This window comes from Mustelus asterias, chromosome 1, assembly GCF_964213995.1.
Source record: "Mustelus asterias chromosome 1, sMusAst1.hap1.1, whole genome shotgun sequence".
NCBI lineage: Eukaryota > Metazoa > Chordata > Chondrichthyes > Carcharhiniformes > Triakidae > Mustelus > Mustelus asterias.
The window spans coordinates 150,573,492-150,589,808 of record NC_135801.1 but is presented as its reverse complement, the minus strand read 5'-3'; the positions used below and the strand labels follow the sequence as shown (position 1 = coordinate 150,589,808).

At 43.4% G+C, this 16,317-nt stretch overlaps 1 protein-coding gene across 3 annotated transcripts in view; it reads left to right on the top strand.

The window, feature by feature from the left end:
• Positions 1–16,317, top strand: part of galt (galactose-1-phosphate uridylyltransferase) — a 60,072-nt gene that overhangs the window by 11,130 nt on the left and 32,625 nt on the right. For all 3 annotated transcript variants that reach the window (XM_078220482.1, XM_078220491.1, XM_078220500.1), the window contains exons 5-6: positions 1,463–1,592; positions 4,299–4,355. In XM_078220482.1, the coding sequence (XP_078076608.1) occupies positions 1,463–1,592; positions 4,299–4,355 (187 nt within the window). The remainder of the gene's footprint in view (positions 1–1,462; positions 1,593–4,298; positions 4,356–16,317) is intronic.

Here is a 16,317-nt window from a genome sequence, read left to right as displayed (position 1 = left end):
CAGGTAAGTGGAGCTGAGTCCACAAAAAGATCAGCCAGGATTTTATTGAATGGCAGAGCAGGCTCGAGAGGCCATATGGCCTACTACTGCTCCTAGTTCTTATGTTCTTATGAACAGGATAAACAACTATCTCCTTAACCACTCGGATTGAAGAATTATGAAATGAACAGCAAAGACTCTTATTACTAACTCCAGTTCGAGTAAGTAATAGTGAATTCAATGTCAAGTCAGGCCTAAAGAGAGGGAAATATTAATTGGATTTTATTTTTATTGAAAAAATTGAGGAATTTGATGCTGAAGTCCCTCATATCCACTTCTGGTGGGAGACTCTTTATAGGGAGCATGGGTTTGTAAAATTGCCACTTTGTTGGCATTTTTTAATTCATAGAGTCATAGAGGTTTATAGCATGGAAACAGGCCCTTCGACCCAACTTGTCCATGCCGCCCCTTTTTTTAACCTCTGAGCTAATCCCAATTGCCCGTGTTTGGCCCATATCCCTCTATACCCATCTTACCCATGTAACTGTCTAAACGCTTTTTAAAAGACAAAATTGTACTCGCCTCTACTACTACCTCTGGCAGCTTGTTCCAGATATTCACCACCCTCTGTGTGAAAAAATTGCCCCTCTGGACCCTTTTGTATCTCTCCCCTCTCACCTCAAATCTATGCCCTCTAGTTTTAGACGCCCCTACCTTTGGGAAATGATATTGACTATCCAGCTGATCTATGCCCCTCGTTATTTTATAGACCTGTATAAGATCACCCCTAAGCCTCCTACACTCCAGAGAAAAAAGTCCCAGTCTATCCAGACTCTCCTTATAACTCAAACCATCAAGTCTCAGTAGCATTCTAGTAAATCTTTTCTGCATTCTAGTTCCTTCATAGGATGTGAGCATTGCTGATAAGGCCAGCATTTGTTGCCCAGCTGTAATTATTTTTTCAGATAAAGCTCGGCACAACATCGTGGGCCGAAGGGCCTGTTCTGTGCTGTACTGTTCTATGTTCTAATTACCCTTCTGATGGTGTTGCTGAGCTGCCTTCTTGAATCGATGTAGGTACCACTCAGTGCTGTTAGGAAGGTAGTTCCAGGATTTTGACCCAGTGCAAGCGATGAAACGGCTTATAGTCCTAAGTCAGGATGGTATGTGGATTAGAGAGAAATCGCAGGTAGTAGCACTCCCTTGTGTCTTATGCCCTTGCCATTCCAGGTGATAGAAGTTGTAAATTTGGAAGGCGCTGTTGAAGGAGCCTCTTGGCTTATACTTCAGCAATTTCTGGATAACGCAGAAGTGAACTGTTAGATAAAAACTGCATTGGTGGCAATTCTATTTTTGGACACCCATTGCAAGCTCAATATTGCAATAATTGTTTTGTGGTAATTAAGTGTTCCATATTACAGGGATGGTTCAATCCTTTAATTATTGCTTTGTGTCCTGTACTCAGTTGCACATTCTCTTTCAGTAAGGTCATGTGTTTCCATCCACATTCCGACATCACCCTGCCATTGATGTCCATTCCAGAAATCAGAGCCGTGATTGACAAATGGGCAGAACTCATGGTGGAACTAGGATCGACATATCAGTGGGTGCAGGTAACCAGAGGCAGAAAGCCATTCATTTTATTGTTTTAAGTAGATGTGCCATATTCCTTCTATATTCCTAGCATACAGAACCATGTGTATCTGTTTTAACACGGTCCTCCATCCCTATTTCATGTGCTGTTTTCCCCGAGTAACAGAATACTTGGACATCTCTATCTTATCTATCTCTCCTCATTCAGGAAACTCCTTAAAACTTACATATTTGGATCATGTTCTTGATCCCCTATCCTAAGATCTCAGAATATAGTTCGATGTCAAATTTTGTTTGATAACGCTCCTGTAAAGCGATTGTGACATTTACTCTGTTAAGTTTGTTTATTCATTCGTGGGACATGGGCGTCGCTGGCTGGCCAGCATTTATTGCCCATCCCTAGTTGCTCTTGGAGGGCAGTTGAGAGTCAACCACATTGCTGTGGCTCTGGAGTCACATGTAGGTCAGACCAAGTAAGGACAGCAGATTTCCTTCCCTAAAGGACATTAGTGAACCAGATGGGTATTTCTGACGATCGATAATGATTTCACGTCGTCAGTAGATTCTTAATTCCAGATATTTTGTATTGAATTCAAATTCCACCATCTGCCTTGGCAGGATTCGAACCCGGGATGCCAGAACATTAGCTGAGTTTCTGGATTAATAGTGTAGCGATAATACCACTAGGCCATTGCCTTCCCATGTTAAATGCACTACGTAAGTAGAAATTGTTAGTATTCAACGTTACAACAGGCTTGAGATGTTTTGCTTTGCAAATAAGCTTTTGTCAGTTAGAAAGAACAGAAAGAACAGCAAGGCTGGTAAAACAAGAAACTGATGGGCTTTAAAAGGGGATAAACACAGTAGGAAGTCTCACAACACCAGGTTAAAGTCCAACAGGTTTATTTGGTAGCAAAAGCCACTAGCTTTCGGAGCGCTGCTCCTTTGTCAGGTGAGTGGGAGTTCTGTTCACAAACAGGGCATATAAAGACACTAACTCAATTTACAAAATAATGGTTGGAATGCGAGTCTTTACAGGTAATCAAGTCTCAAAGGTACAGACAATGTGAGTGGAGAGAGGGTTAAGCACAGGTTAAAGAGATGTGTATTGTCTCCAGACAGGACAGTTGGTGAGATTTTGCAAGCCCAGGCAAATCGTGGGGATTACAGATAGTGTGACATGAACCCAAGATCCCGGTTGAGGACGTCCTCATGTGTGCGGAACTTGGCTATCAGTCTCTGCTCAGCGATTGCGCTGTCGTGTGTCGCGAAGGCCGCCTTGGAGAAAGCTTACCCGAAGATCAGAGGCCAAATGCCCGTGACCACTGAAGTGTTCCCCAACAGGAAGAGAACACTCTTGCCTGGTGATTGTCGAGCGCTGTTCATTCATCCGCTGTCGTAGCGTCTGCATGGTCTCCCCAATGCACCATGACAACTTTCGTTGTCATTAGTCAGTTCGGGATTATTGAAATGTAGAAATATGTCAATGAAGTCTTGTGGAAAATTCTATGGATAGGTACATTATTTATCATATGAATTGATTGTGACCTAAAATCTTAATGGCTTACAGTATGCTAGTAAAAGATCATTGTGTGTATATACTATGGCAGCAAAAAGCAAGTATTTGGCAAAATTGTGCTGTCAGATTATTCCATAATAGTATGCACCACAATGTCAACTAATCAAATTGCTTTTTTAATTTTGTTTTATCATTCTCCATTATCCGTTTTCGCCTTCAGTCAGGTTAGCGTAAGAAGTTGGAAAAGACACAGCCACAAAAACATACAGAATCCTGAGAAAAGTTGGTTACTTAATACTTTGTCCTCCCCATGGGCCTACTCTTCTGGAGCATGGGGATTGACTTAGAAATATAACCTGGGTTGGATGCAAGGATTTTAAATGTTATTTGTTAGCGATGCATCGAGTGCTGTAATCACCATAAATCAGTAGTAGACTACAGTACCCAGAGTTTACTGCAATAACTTGCATCACATGATACTTTCATCACATGATACTTTATGTGCGTATACAGTTAAAAAGTATATTTATTAGTTGGAAAGCATTTCAGGGCATCCTGAAGTCATAAAAGATACTACATAAATGCAATCTTTTTCTTATAACCAGGCATAAGATTTACTGACCACCATGAAGCTTGAGTGGCAAAATTTCAAAATTTTATACAGTTTAGATAGTACATAAACATCTGGGCTAAAGTTATTTGGAATTTTGTTTTGTGTTGCTGAGGGAATCTGAGGTTTGTACTGAAACTGCAGGGCCAGGGCTGTGAATTGATGTTGACCAGGATTAGTAAGTAATTGAGACTCAGAAACTGCTGAATAGCCACTACTTGAGTGAACAGCTACTGAGGCACTAAGATTGCAGTGAAGGAGAACCTCCACTATATCAATAGGACTATATCAATAAAAGGCTCAGTAAGAACTATTGAACCTTTTATTGATATAGGCCTGGATTTTCACCAAGTTGGGTGACATGAAGTACCTTTTAAAAATGATTACAGGAACGTTGTAGATGTGATCAGAAACCACATTCTGATTTAGCAACACCAAATATTCTAAAGAGCAGATTTTTTTTCTGATCCAGTTCTTTACAAGTCTGAGAGAAAACATCTGAAAAGAATGCATGCATCCATTGCTGATCAACTTGAATGAAATGGTAACTTTCTTTGTCATTGTTTCTCACAGATTTGGTTACTATTTTGATTTCAGATTTTTGAAAATAAAGGTGCTATGATGGGATGTTCAAACCCACACCCACATTGTCAGGTAAGGCAGTTACACATTGTGCACCTTGTATTCGCACATTCCAGTGACAAACTGGGTTGTGCATCTTTCATTAGGGTCATGAAGTGTGTTAATCCTGCGCTATTCCACAAGTTGTTTGAGTAAGAATATTCAACCTTCTGTTTTAGTACAAAGAAATATAGACTGAAACCAATTTATCTTTAAATGTAGGGATTTGTGAGATTTCAATGCTCTTCTTTACTGTGCTGTGATTTAGTAGTTGTCTGCCTGCTATGTGATAAACGGTACCATTTTGGTTTTATTTTTGTTTTTGGAATCTGGAAGTGGGGCCCTACATGCCATCAATGATATCTCCTGTTGTTTTTCATTTCCTTCAATGTTATTAGCATGGAAGAAGTAACACATGCTCAGTGTACTGGGCCCAGTCTTCCCACTGGTATCATAGGGTTCAGACTTTCTGAAAAGAGACATAATGGCTTTTACTTACCGGAGAAGCTTCTTGACTTAAGGGTTGTCCGGAGGAGGGAGATGGAAATTTTTTTTCCCTTGTTGCCAATGTAATAATTCAGCCAAAAGCCAATTTCCCATCACCAAGAGCCCTTTATCTTGAACAAAGGAAGAGACCACTCCCACGGCTCACAGCTAGGTAGTGCAACACCTCACAACACTGGTCCGGGTGAAGTAAGAGGTTTAAATGTCCATGCTGAACACTTCCTACTGGGCAAGCCTCTGTCTGCTCAATTATAGAATCATAGAATCCCTACAGTGCAGAAGGAGACCATTCAGCCCATCGAGTCTGCACTGACCATAATCCCACCCAGCCCCTATCCCCGTAGCCCCACATATTTACTCTGCTAGTCCCCCTGACACTAAGTAGCAATTTAGCATGGCAATTCAACCTGACCTGCACATCTTTGGAGCTCATACTCCATGAAGCCCACAGGGAGATCTATCAACAATCCCCTGTGGCCTTTGTGGCCATCCTAACACTGAGATCATAAGGTCAGAAGTAGTGAAGTGCACTGATGATTTCAGCACCTTTTGCACTCTTCAGATACTAAAAGCAGTCCATGTCCAAATGGAGCAAGACCTGGACAGTATCCGGCAAGTAACATTCGTGCCACACAAGTAGCAGGCAATGACCATCTCCAAAAAGAGAGAATCTAACCATTGCCCCTGGCATTACCATTGCTGAATTCCCCCATATCAACATCCTGGGGGTTACCATTGACCAGAAACCTAACAGGACCAGCCATATAAATACTGTGGTTGTGCGAGCAGGTCAGAGGCTAGGAATCCCATGACTCCCCAAAGCCTGCCACAATCTGCAAAACACAAGTCAGGAGTGTGATGGAATACTCTCCCCTTTCCTGGATAAGTGCAGCTCCAGCACACTCAAGAAGCTTGACACCATCCAAGACAAAGCAGCCTGCTTAATTGGCACGCTATCCCACCTTCAACATCCACTCGCTCCCAGTGGCATCAGTGTGTACTACCTACAAAATGCAGTGCAAGAACTCATTAAGGCACATGACCACTACCATCTAGAAGGACAAGGGTAGCTGTCACATGGGAACACCACCACCTGAAAGTTCCCCACCAAGCCACTCACCATCCTGACTTGGAACCATATTGCCATTCCTTCACTGCTGCTGTGTCAAAATCCTGGAACTCCCACCCTAAAAGCATTCTGGGCATACCTCCACCACATGGACTGCGATGGTTCAAGAAAGCAGCTCACCACAACCTTCTTAAAGGCAATTATGATGGGCACTGCATGCTGGCCCAGCCATCAAAGCCCATGTCCATTGATGGATGAATAAAAAAGGTTTAGTAGCTTTCATTCAGTTACAATTATTTGTTGGCTTGGTGCTTAAAACATACCGACACTTGTGCGCCTTTTAGATGCCACAAAAATGCAGCATTGGAAATGAAAGTGCTCCTGGTGTACAAAGAAGGGTCTTTCTCTCAGGTTAGGTTGAAAATACATTTTTCAGGTGTCTGTTCTTTATGTGTACATCTTAAGCACAAGTCTTAGCAGAGGTGTTCCTTATTGTTGCCACTCCTGGAGCACTGGGGGTCATTGTAGTGCCCCAGCAGAGCCTGGGAATTGGAATTGGAGCTCGCTGATCTAAACCAGGCAGCATCTTTAATCACTTGCCATTGGGGAAGTTGTAGAAAACATGACCCCGTGATTAATCAATGTCTGACCTGAGAATGTTTGACATTGGGAAGAGATGTAAAATGTTGACATCTTTTTGAGTATTTAACAGATGTAAATTATTTTCCTTTACAAGGATAATTGTAAGCACACTAGAAAGAAAAATTAGGTAATAGGTTTTGGGGGAAAAATTTGTTCTTGTAGTGCCTTAGCCTGATTCCACTGGACAGGCAGTGTTATAGGCCATGAAGTGTAAAGCAGTGTTCAATGATATTGATAAAGAATGCTGTCTGGGCCATGCTAGTAAAGGCCCGCAATGCGCCCTGCTGCAGGGAATTGATGTATGTCTGTATAATGGCTATGTAATGGCTATGACTATTGGGTGGCACGGTGGTTAGCACTGCTGCCTCACAGCGCCCGGGACCCGGGTTCGATTCCCGGCTTGGGTCACTGTCTGTGTGGCGTTTGCATGTTTTCCCCATGTGTGCGTTGGTTTGCTCTGGGTGCTCCGGTTTCCTCCCACAGTCTGAAAGACGTGCTGGTTAGGTGCATTGACCCAAACAGGCGCCGGACTGTGGCGACTAGGGGAATTTCACAGTAACTTCATTGCAGTGTTAATGTAAGCCTTACTTGTGACTAATAAATACATTTTTAACTGAACAAAATTCACTCCGTTTTATGGGTGGAATTTTGGGATGGAAAATGCAATGAGCTGTTAAAAATTCCATTGAATTTGGCGGGACGGGAAGATCCTGGTGGCAGGAAAGGCTGGAAAATTCCTGCCAAAGTTTCTGAAATTAATAAATAAATTAGTGCAAGTTTCACTGAGCCTCTTAAAGAAATTTTAGGACAAGTGACCAAAAGCTTATCCACCAATACCTGACTTCAAAACCTTTTTTGTTACCACAACTGCTTTCATCTACATTTGTAACTTTGTCCCTATCTCCCCTCACTGTTGTCAGAACCCAGGCCTTTTATCACTTTGAACCTCAGTTTCTTGAATGCTCACTTTGCCTGCCTTGTTGTCTCAACCCTCCACAGATAACCATTCATTGAAAAGACAAAAGGCAACATCCTGGTTCATTCAATTCTCCAAATTCAATCGCTCTATCCTCTCTGAGATTCCTCTGTAAATTACTTCAATATTCTCTTGATTACTTTCAATTCCCTCCATGGTCACAATCCATGTACCTGTACACACTTTGCTGTTCTGGCATCAAGTTGCTTCTTGTCCTGTGCTTCCCGTTTTAGTGTCCACTGTTATGTGTAAATATGACTTCTTTAGTGGGACCTCCCTTATATACAGTTTTTATGGTTAATAGTTTAATCACTAGGTGGCAGTATGATCCCATTGTTGGAAGGCACACAGGCAGGGGGAATGAAACTTTTGTTTAAGAAGTTGCTGTTCTCTGCAAATGCCATTTCTTTGATGTTGAATGATCACTTTAGAGATGGAAAAAAAACAGCAGTTCAAGCTGTTGTATTCCAAAAAACACGCTGCAGTAACATCAGTGTTACACAGGACAAACAAATGTAGCCAATGTAGAGTTTCCAAGGAATTTATGAATAGGAATAATCGTGCAAATATTCCACTTTATGTGAATGCTTTACTAAAAGTGAGCAAGACTAAAAAAACCTTACTGATTTGTATCCGTGGGAAACGACTCCAAAATCATTTCTAATTACATACCTGAAGTGGGTTTCAATACTTCGAAGCAGTGAACAAAATAGTCTGTATTCTGCTTGGGTTCTGTCATTTTTATTATTAAGCTTTTCAAGTAGATTTGTTATCAGTAGAAGGACCGCAGTTGTCCACGGGAAAGGTCTCACACATTGCCTTGGGCAAACTAGGATTTGACAATAAATGTGCTTTTGCTCGTGGTGTCTGCGGCTTAGGCAGAATTTTGCAATCCCCGGCAGGTGGGCTTGTGGAGGGGGCAGGGGAGCTGTAAAACTCCACGGGTCCCTTTCTCACTGCCTGCCTACCCGCCCGCCCCTGTCATGGCTGTGATTTAATGGGCAGCGGGTAAGGCCTCAGGCAGCACACACATCCTCACACCAATTGAGACCCTTTAAGTGGCTGTGAGCTTTCTTCTTGAACCGCCACCACCTTTGCAAAGGCTACTAAGGTGAACAGTAAATGCTGACCTTGCTGGTGATGTCCGTATGCCACAAATTAATAACACAAAGTTTAAAAATATGCATATCTTTCATATTTTAAAGAGTAATGCACAATGATTGCTTCACACACCAGAGGGAGCCTGAGTGCTATTTCTGTTCCTCAGGCTAATTGAAACAACCTGTTTGAGTGACTGAGAAAGGCTACATTTTTAACTTCTAGTGGAATTCCCATGCTCTGATGCCACATACAGATACAAGAAGGAATTGCTGGGAGTTTCCATTGCTGTGGCCAGACCAGGTAATGACAGAATGATTCATCCTCCTGGCAAGGGAACCCAGAACATGGCGGCACAAACATTTAACATCAAAACCAAGTGGATTAAATGCAAATGCCAAGGAATGAAAATGTAGATGGGAGAATCTGAAAAATTGCAGAGGTGCTGGAGGTTCTGGAAGGAGTAAAGGGAGCAGTTTAGATGGGGATTTCCAGAGCATGGGGCTCAGGCGGCCAAGGGCATATTGACTGGAAGAGAGCGGGAGGATATGCACAAAAGGCTTGAGTCATAGGATTAGGGCATTGAGGCTTGTGATGGAGCTAGGCTTATGGAGATTGCAAGGCAATGCAGGGATTAGACTGGTTCCAGTGTAGGTTTTCTAGGTTGAGGAGAACAGGCAAATGAGATTTAGCACAGAACAGGATGCAAGCAGAATAGTTTTGGAGAATATTGAGATTGTAATGGGTGATTTCCCAGCAAGGAGAACATTGGAGGAATTAAATCTTTGAGAAAGGCATATATGATGATTTTAGCATTGAATAGACTGAAGTGGAAAGAAGGGCAATATTTTGAGTGTGAAAGTAGGGGCTTTGTGCTAGAGAGCGTATGGGGTCAGAAACAGAGCTCAATGTTATATGGGATGTTGAGGTTATAAACAATCTGGTTCAGTCTGAGTCAAAAGTTTGGTGAGTGGCATGGAATCTGCAACAATAATATAGATGGAATTCTCAGTTTTTGAGACTACGCATTGTGGCGGGCAGCTCCAATGGTTCTTTTTCTGCAGGCTGTACTGATGGTAAGAATGACAGAATCCCACGCCAGATTTTATGCTTGAAACCTCACTAATTATGCACAGGAGCTCCCCCCCAAGTCACTTGGCATGCCTGCTGTCAGTTGGTGGGTTCGAAGGTTCACGTGCCATATTTAAATACCAGTCCAGCACAATCGTGTCAATCTCTCCAGCCCACCTGACTTCACCAGACTGTGCAGGATGCCAGAGGAAAAAGACCAGCAGCCTCAAGAAGAAGCTTGTTCCTCAATTCAACCACATCACCTGCGAGGCACCCATGACCAACTTGGAACTTTACCCACCGCATCTGGAGTCTTGGTGCATCGCCTTCCAGTAAACAATGTGGTATTCATTTGACTCCCTTGTGTGTGACCTTTTCATGCAGCTTTGTTAGGGTGCAGCTTCTCTCCCCTCGGTCTTCCCCCCTCTGCCTTCCATTGTTCGTCATCTTCATCCACCTCTTTGCCATTGTGCTTGCCGTCGTGAGACCTCACTCATTCCCCCACCCTTCCTGCACAGCTCTCCTTCCACATTCCCCTCTTTGTCTTAGTCAGTACCACCCCTCCCTCTCCCCTGTCAGCCTCACCTTGCACTCCACCCCTGGCCGAATTGTGAACCTTTGCAGTGGCTACATGAGTCCTATAGCACAGTGCTCTCTAGATAGACACTGATGTGCAGCATCAAGGGGAAGGAGACCCTGTACTCGCCAACCCCAGGCACTGTACTTACCTGTACTGATGGTAAGACAAGAGAGTCCATGGGTCCAGCAGCATGGTGTTGTCCATGAAGACCAGCTCGGCATGGAGATAGAGGGCACAAACCGGTCTGTCCCAACAGACTGGTGAGCACCGTATCAGAAGCAGTGCAGCATTATGGCAGGAAGGTTGTTGCATTGACCCCAAAGTCTCTAGTGAACTGAAGATTGCCTTGTGCCCACCACCCTTTATCCATTGGATTTTAGACCACCAGAATTTCACACTGGCATGATGCAAGTTTGGAAGGCCTAAGGAGATGCCAAAGGGCAGCTGTTTAAATGAGCATTCATGAGATGCAAATACATTCATGCCATCAGCTAGCAGAAAATTGACCCGCCATTATCCCGTCATTGGGAGATTTGAAAAGTGATTTTACACTGGTGGGTTTCCAACTTTTTGACTCCTGCTAGATTCTTTTCAGTTTTTGCCCACCAGCTAACCTGCCACGGGAGGGATGGGAGTAATCCACCCACAGGCTAAGCAGCAAGGACCAAAGATGGTTTTGGTCTTTCCAGTGTTGAGCTGGTGGTTGTGTCCTGTGTTCCACTAAAGTGACCCGGTGGCTGTATTGATGGTTATGCATATTCTCCCTGACATTTTGAGAATTTCAGTTGTCATTCTCTTTTTATACTGTGGTCAGTAGTTTGTTTCCCTTTGGGGAGTTGAACAGAGAATGAAAGTGAGGGTAAGGGGAATGGACCAAAAATGATGCAAAAAATCAATAAATGCAACAAAAACTATTTAGGATAGCAACTCAAATGCTGAGGGAATTGAACAAAAGAATTACACAGCCAAAGACTGAACAGAAACAGGAATTGCGTTAAAATGGATAAGTATAATATTTGAGAACCATCTAAAATATGTTTTAAGCATAAAGGTAGCTGGAAATAAACAGCTAATCAGTAAGAAATTGGTTCTATTTTGATGGGCCATTTAACCATGACATTGGTAATAGATGTAATTCTTTTGGAAACAGTTAAGGCTGGAAGCCTGAGTTGTTTTCTACTTGTTACAGACAGGAAAAAACAACTGGGACGTGTAGAGGGGAGCAAAGTGCATAAAAAAACAGTTCAATCAAGGTACAGAACCAATGTTTGTGTTGGCTGTTGGTCTGCTTTGTAAAAACGCTTTTCAAACAATTTTTTCAATAGTCCCCTATGAAGGTGTTGATTTTTGTGAACAAAACAACATTGGAGAAGGACTTTCTGTTCTAAGTATTTTCTCAGTGTCCATTTGACAGGAATTACCTTATTTATCATAGATCTTGTTGGTTTACAATCCCTGGAGTCCATTTGGGTCACCAATGATACAAGCTCTTGGGAGGAGTTGTACATACTCTGGAGTAACTCCATTGATATCAATGGGCTCACTGCTTTGGACCAGTATACTGTTGATCTGGGACTTGACAGTGCTGGAAACCTACTTACCAGCTGAGTACTGAGTCATTGGAACATAGGACTTAGGAGTAGGAATAAGCCATTTGATCCTCTAAGTCTGCTCCGCTATTCCATAGGATAATGACTGATCTGGTTGTGATTTCAATTCTACTTTCCCCTCTATCTCCCCATAACCCTTGATTTCCTTATCTATCAAAAATCTGGTCCAACTCTGTCTTTGAATAAATTAATTGATCCAATTTTCACTTCTTTCTGGAAAAGAGAATTCTATTGGCTAATGACTCTCGGAGAGAAAAAAAATTCCTCACTTCCATCTTAATAGGGAGACCTCTTATTCTTAAACTGTGTCCCCCTAATTCTAGTCTCTCCGCGAGTGGAAACATCCTCACATCTCATTCTTCTAAACTCCAGTGGGTACAGGCCCAACCTGTTCAACCTTTCATCATAAGATCAGGCCCCTTCCTCTGGATGAGTCAAGTGAACGTTCTCTGAACTGCTTCTAACACAATTATGAGAATGATCCCAGGAATGAAAAGCTTGACATATGAGGAGCATTTGAGGACCCTATGGAATTCATTGCCACATTGGGGCGGCACGGTAGCACAGTGGTTAGCACTGCTGCTTCACAGCTCCAGGGTCCTGGGTTCGATTCCCGGCTCGGGTCACTGTCTGTGTGGAGTTTGCACATTCTCCTCGTGTCTGCGTGGGTTTCCTCCGGGTGCTCCGGTTTCCTCCCACAGTCCAAAGATGTGCGGGTTAGGTTGATTGGCCAGGTTAAAAATTGCCCCTTAGAGTCCTGAGATGCGTAGGTTGGAGGGATTAGCGGGTAAAATATGTGGGGGTAGGGCCTGGGTGGGATTGTGGTCGGTGCAGACTCGATGGGCCGAATGGCCTCCTTCTGCACTGTAGGGTTTCTATGATTCTATGACTGAGTCTGTACTCGATGGAGTTTAGAATGATGAGGTGGGATCTCCTTGAGACTTCGAGAATACTGAAACACCTGGATAGAATGGACATGGGGAGGATGTATTCATTCATAGGCAAGATTAGGATCTGAGGGCACAACCTCAGTGTAAAGGGACAACCCTTCACAACTGAGATGAGGAGGAATTTCTTCAGCCAGAGGGTGGTGAATCTATGGAATTCATTGCCACAGAAGGCTGTGGAAGCCAGGCCATTGAGTATATTTAAGACACAGACATAGGTTCTTGATTGGTAAGGTGATCAAAGGTTTAATAAAGTTTATATATTTGTCACAAGTAAGGCTTACATTAGCACTGCAATGAAGTTACTGTGAAATTCCCCTAGTCGCCACAGTTTGGCGCCTAACCAGCTCGTCTTTCAGAATGTGGGAGGAAACCGGAGCACCCGGAGGAAACCCAAGCAGACACAGGGAGAATGTACAAATTCCTCACAGACAGTGACCCAAGCCAGGAATTGAACCCAGGTCCCTGTACTAACCACTGTGCTACCGTGCCGTTACGGGAAAAGGCAGGAGAATGGTGCTGAGAAACCTATCAGCTATGATTGAATGGCGGAGCAGACTGAATGAGTCAAATAGCCTAATTCTGCTCCTGTACATTATGATCTTGTATCTTTTTTAAAAAAATAAGCAGAGCAAAACTGTGCACAGTATTCCAGATGTAGCCTTGCCAACACCCTGTACAGCGGCAGTAAATCTTCCCTACTTTTTATATTCTGTTCCCCCTTGCAATACGTGCCAAGATTCCATTTGCCTTCTTAATCTGCATTTGCCTTCCTTGCTGCACCTGCACACTAACCTTTTTTGATACCTGTATGAGATAGTCAGATCCCACTGTACCACCGATTTCTGAAATCTCTCTTCACTTAAGTAACATGTTGCTTTTATATTCTTCATGCCAAAGTTCACATTTGCCCATTTATACTCCGTCTGCCAGATCTTTGCCCACTCATTTAACCTGTCCTCATCCCTTTGTGGACTCTCTACCTCCTCTTTGCAACTTATTTACATACATACTTGGTGTCATCAGCAAATTTAGCTACCATACATTCAATCCCTTCATCCAAGTCATTGATGTATATTGTAAATAGTTGAGGTCCCAGCACTGATCCCTGTGGCACTCCACTAGTTACAGCTTGCCAACCAAATATGACCCATTTAACCCAGCTGGGTTTGGGCGGCTCCAGATTGACTCTCGGGCAAGTCTGAAATGCCAGATTCCATTAAAATTAATAAAGGAACAGAAATTGCCCTGCACGGATTGACAAATAGCAATGTGTTCCATTTTAACGGTTTTGTTAAGAAAACTAGAAGAGCTGCCTACCCCAAAAGTTATAATTCTTCACTGTTATATTTCTTTCCATGTGAGTGATGATTTGACTAGATCTACTGGTGTGAAAGATCTCTGGTAAGTCCATTGCAGGGATGCAAGAGAACGTGTACTTTGTCTCCTGAAATTAAATGCAGATCCCTTCTAGTGTGCGTGTGATGCACCTGGATATCTTCATGTTAGCACAGACCCTGAGTGCACCTGGATATCATCATACATAGGAAATTACTTACTTCAAAGTCTGTAGTCTAATTTAACAGATCCACGTGTAACTTTTTTGGGTTAGTGTTAAATTTCTGAGGATAGAAGCCATAGAATTCATCAAAGTAAATTTAACAGGATGTTGAAGGAAAACACAAAACAACAAAATTAATAAAAGACTTGTCTCCAAATGAATTATTTCCTTAAAGGGACGCTCTAGCTTTTCTTAATTGTAAGGTTTGTTTAATATCACCACTTCTGTCATCATTTTAATCTTTTTATATAAAGGGCACATCTTTTCGCAGTCCGATGGCCTTAATTTCGTGCTGCCCCACTGGCAGGGTTTTAGGCAGGGGTGGGGAAAGCGGAGAATGAAATTGAAGGAACTGAGTTTCCGCACGCCCTGACCGCGCAACGATTTTACACCGGGGAGGGCAAGGCTTTAGATGGGCCTCCCATCCTTTCCCCAGTTGAGGCCCTTAGTAGCCAATTATTGGCCACTTAAAGGCTGTTTCCTGCCCAGCCTCAGTTTTTTAGGTTGGTGGGTGTTGTATGATGTTCTGTGTGCCTGTGCGCCATTGTAACATAAAAGTGCTGGCGGAGCAAGGAATAACGTGAGACTAGAGAATAGCACTGCCCACAGTATGATGTGTAGGGTCACATGGTAATAGACTCATATAAGACTCTAGAGGCATGGAGGTAATGCCATTCATGTCAATAACTGCGATCCATGCATAGTTACAGGTCAACAATTAATGGTTTTTGTTTCAACATACAAATTTCAAGATCTCATCATTGAGATGTCAAATTAACCCATAATGCAATAGTGGGAAGGGTTACCTGACATAGGGGAAACCTGAAAATAAACAAGCTTAGGTCTTGGGTGAGAAGGGCAGGGATGGGGTACGCCTCTGTCAGAAGCTCCCTTCTGACTTTGGGTTCCCACCCTCTTAAGATCTGGTGACGGCCGCCAGGCCTCTGCCCCAAATGCTCACATTCCACCCTGCCCCTGGCCTACCCTGGAACCCCCAAAATGCACCTTCCTGTCCGGTCCCATAGCTTAGACTCGAGCTTGTTGAAGCAAGAGTCCTCTTCTGTCCACTGCAGCTCCTGTTGCTGCAGGGACCAGAGAGCTGCTGGCCAATCAGATTGGCTGCCTGCCAATCTAAGGCAGGACTTCCTCCTGAGTGAGGGACAGGAGTCTCGCCTACAGCTAATTAATGCTCATTCAAATGTGAAATGGCTACGTGGCAGTCAGAGTCAGTGGGGATATTTTCCTTGCAGATTCTTTTGGATGGCGGGAAGGGAAACCCCACCATCTGAAATATTTAGGTCCTGGTGTTAGTTCTTTGAGAATAAAGCTGGTTGACAAGAGGTGGCAATTGATTGGGGCAGTTAGGGACTTGCTTTAAAAAAAATTAAGGGGTGGGTCTCAATCAGATTAAGTGCCAGTCTATTACTCGGGCATGACCCTCTTCCCCCTGGGGATGTACTCACCTGCGCACCGGGTTCTGCTCACTAGATGCACGTCGTGGGGGGCGTGTTGTGATTCACGTTGACGTGCTCAATCTAATGGCGGGGAGGAGGGGGGGTCGCTAGCAGGCTTAAAGACGTGATAATTTAATTTTAATACATTTAAAATAGCGATCCAGACATTCAATGTCGGGATTCCCGTGACGTCATTGGTGGGGGTGAGGACAATTGGAACAGGAAATCCTGCCAATGTAACCGTGTTTCGCCCATGGAATTTCCTGCTCCCATCCTCACCTTTGCCCTCTGCAAATTGGAGGCCCCCCCACCCTCTTCCCTGGGGCCCCCTCATCTCTAAACCTAACCGGTAATTTACCAATTGGGAACTTAATACCAAAGCTGGAGTCCTGATAATTTTGTGGCACAGCTGTATGGCACCTCAATTTAAGGAAGGGCATTTGAACACTCTGGGTCTGTACTCAATGGAGTTTAGAAGGTTAA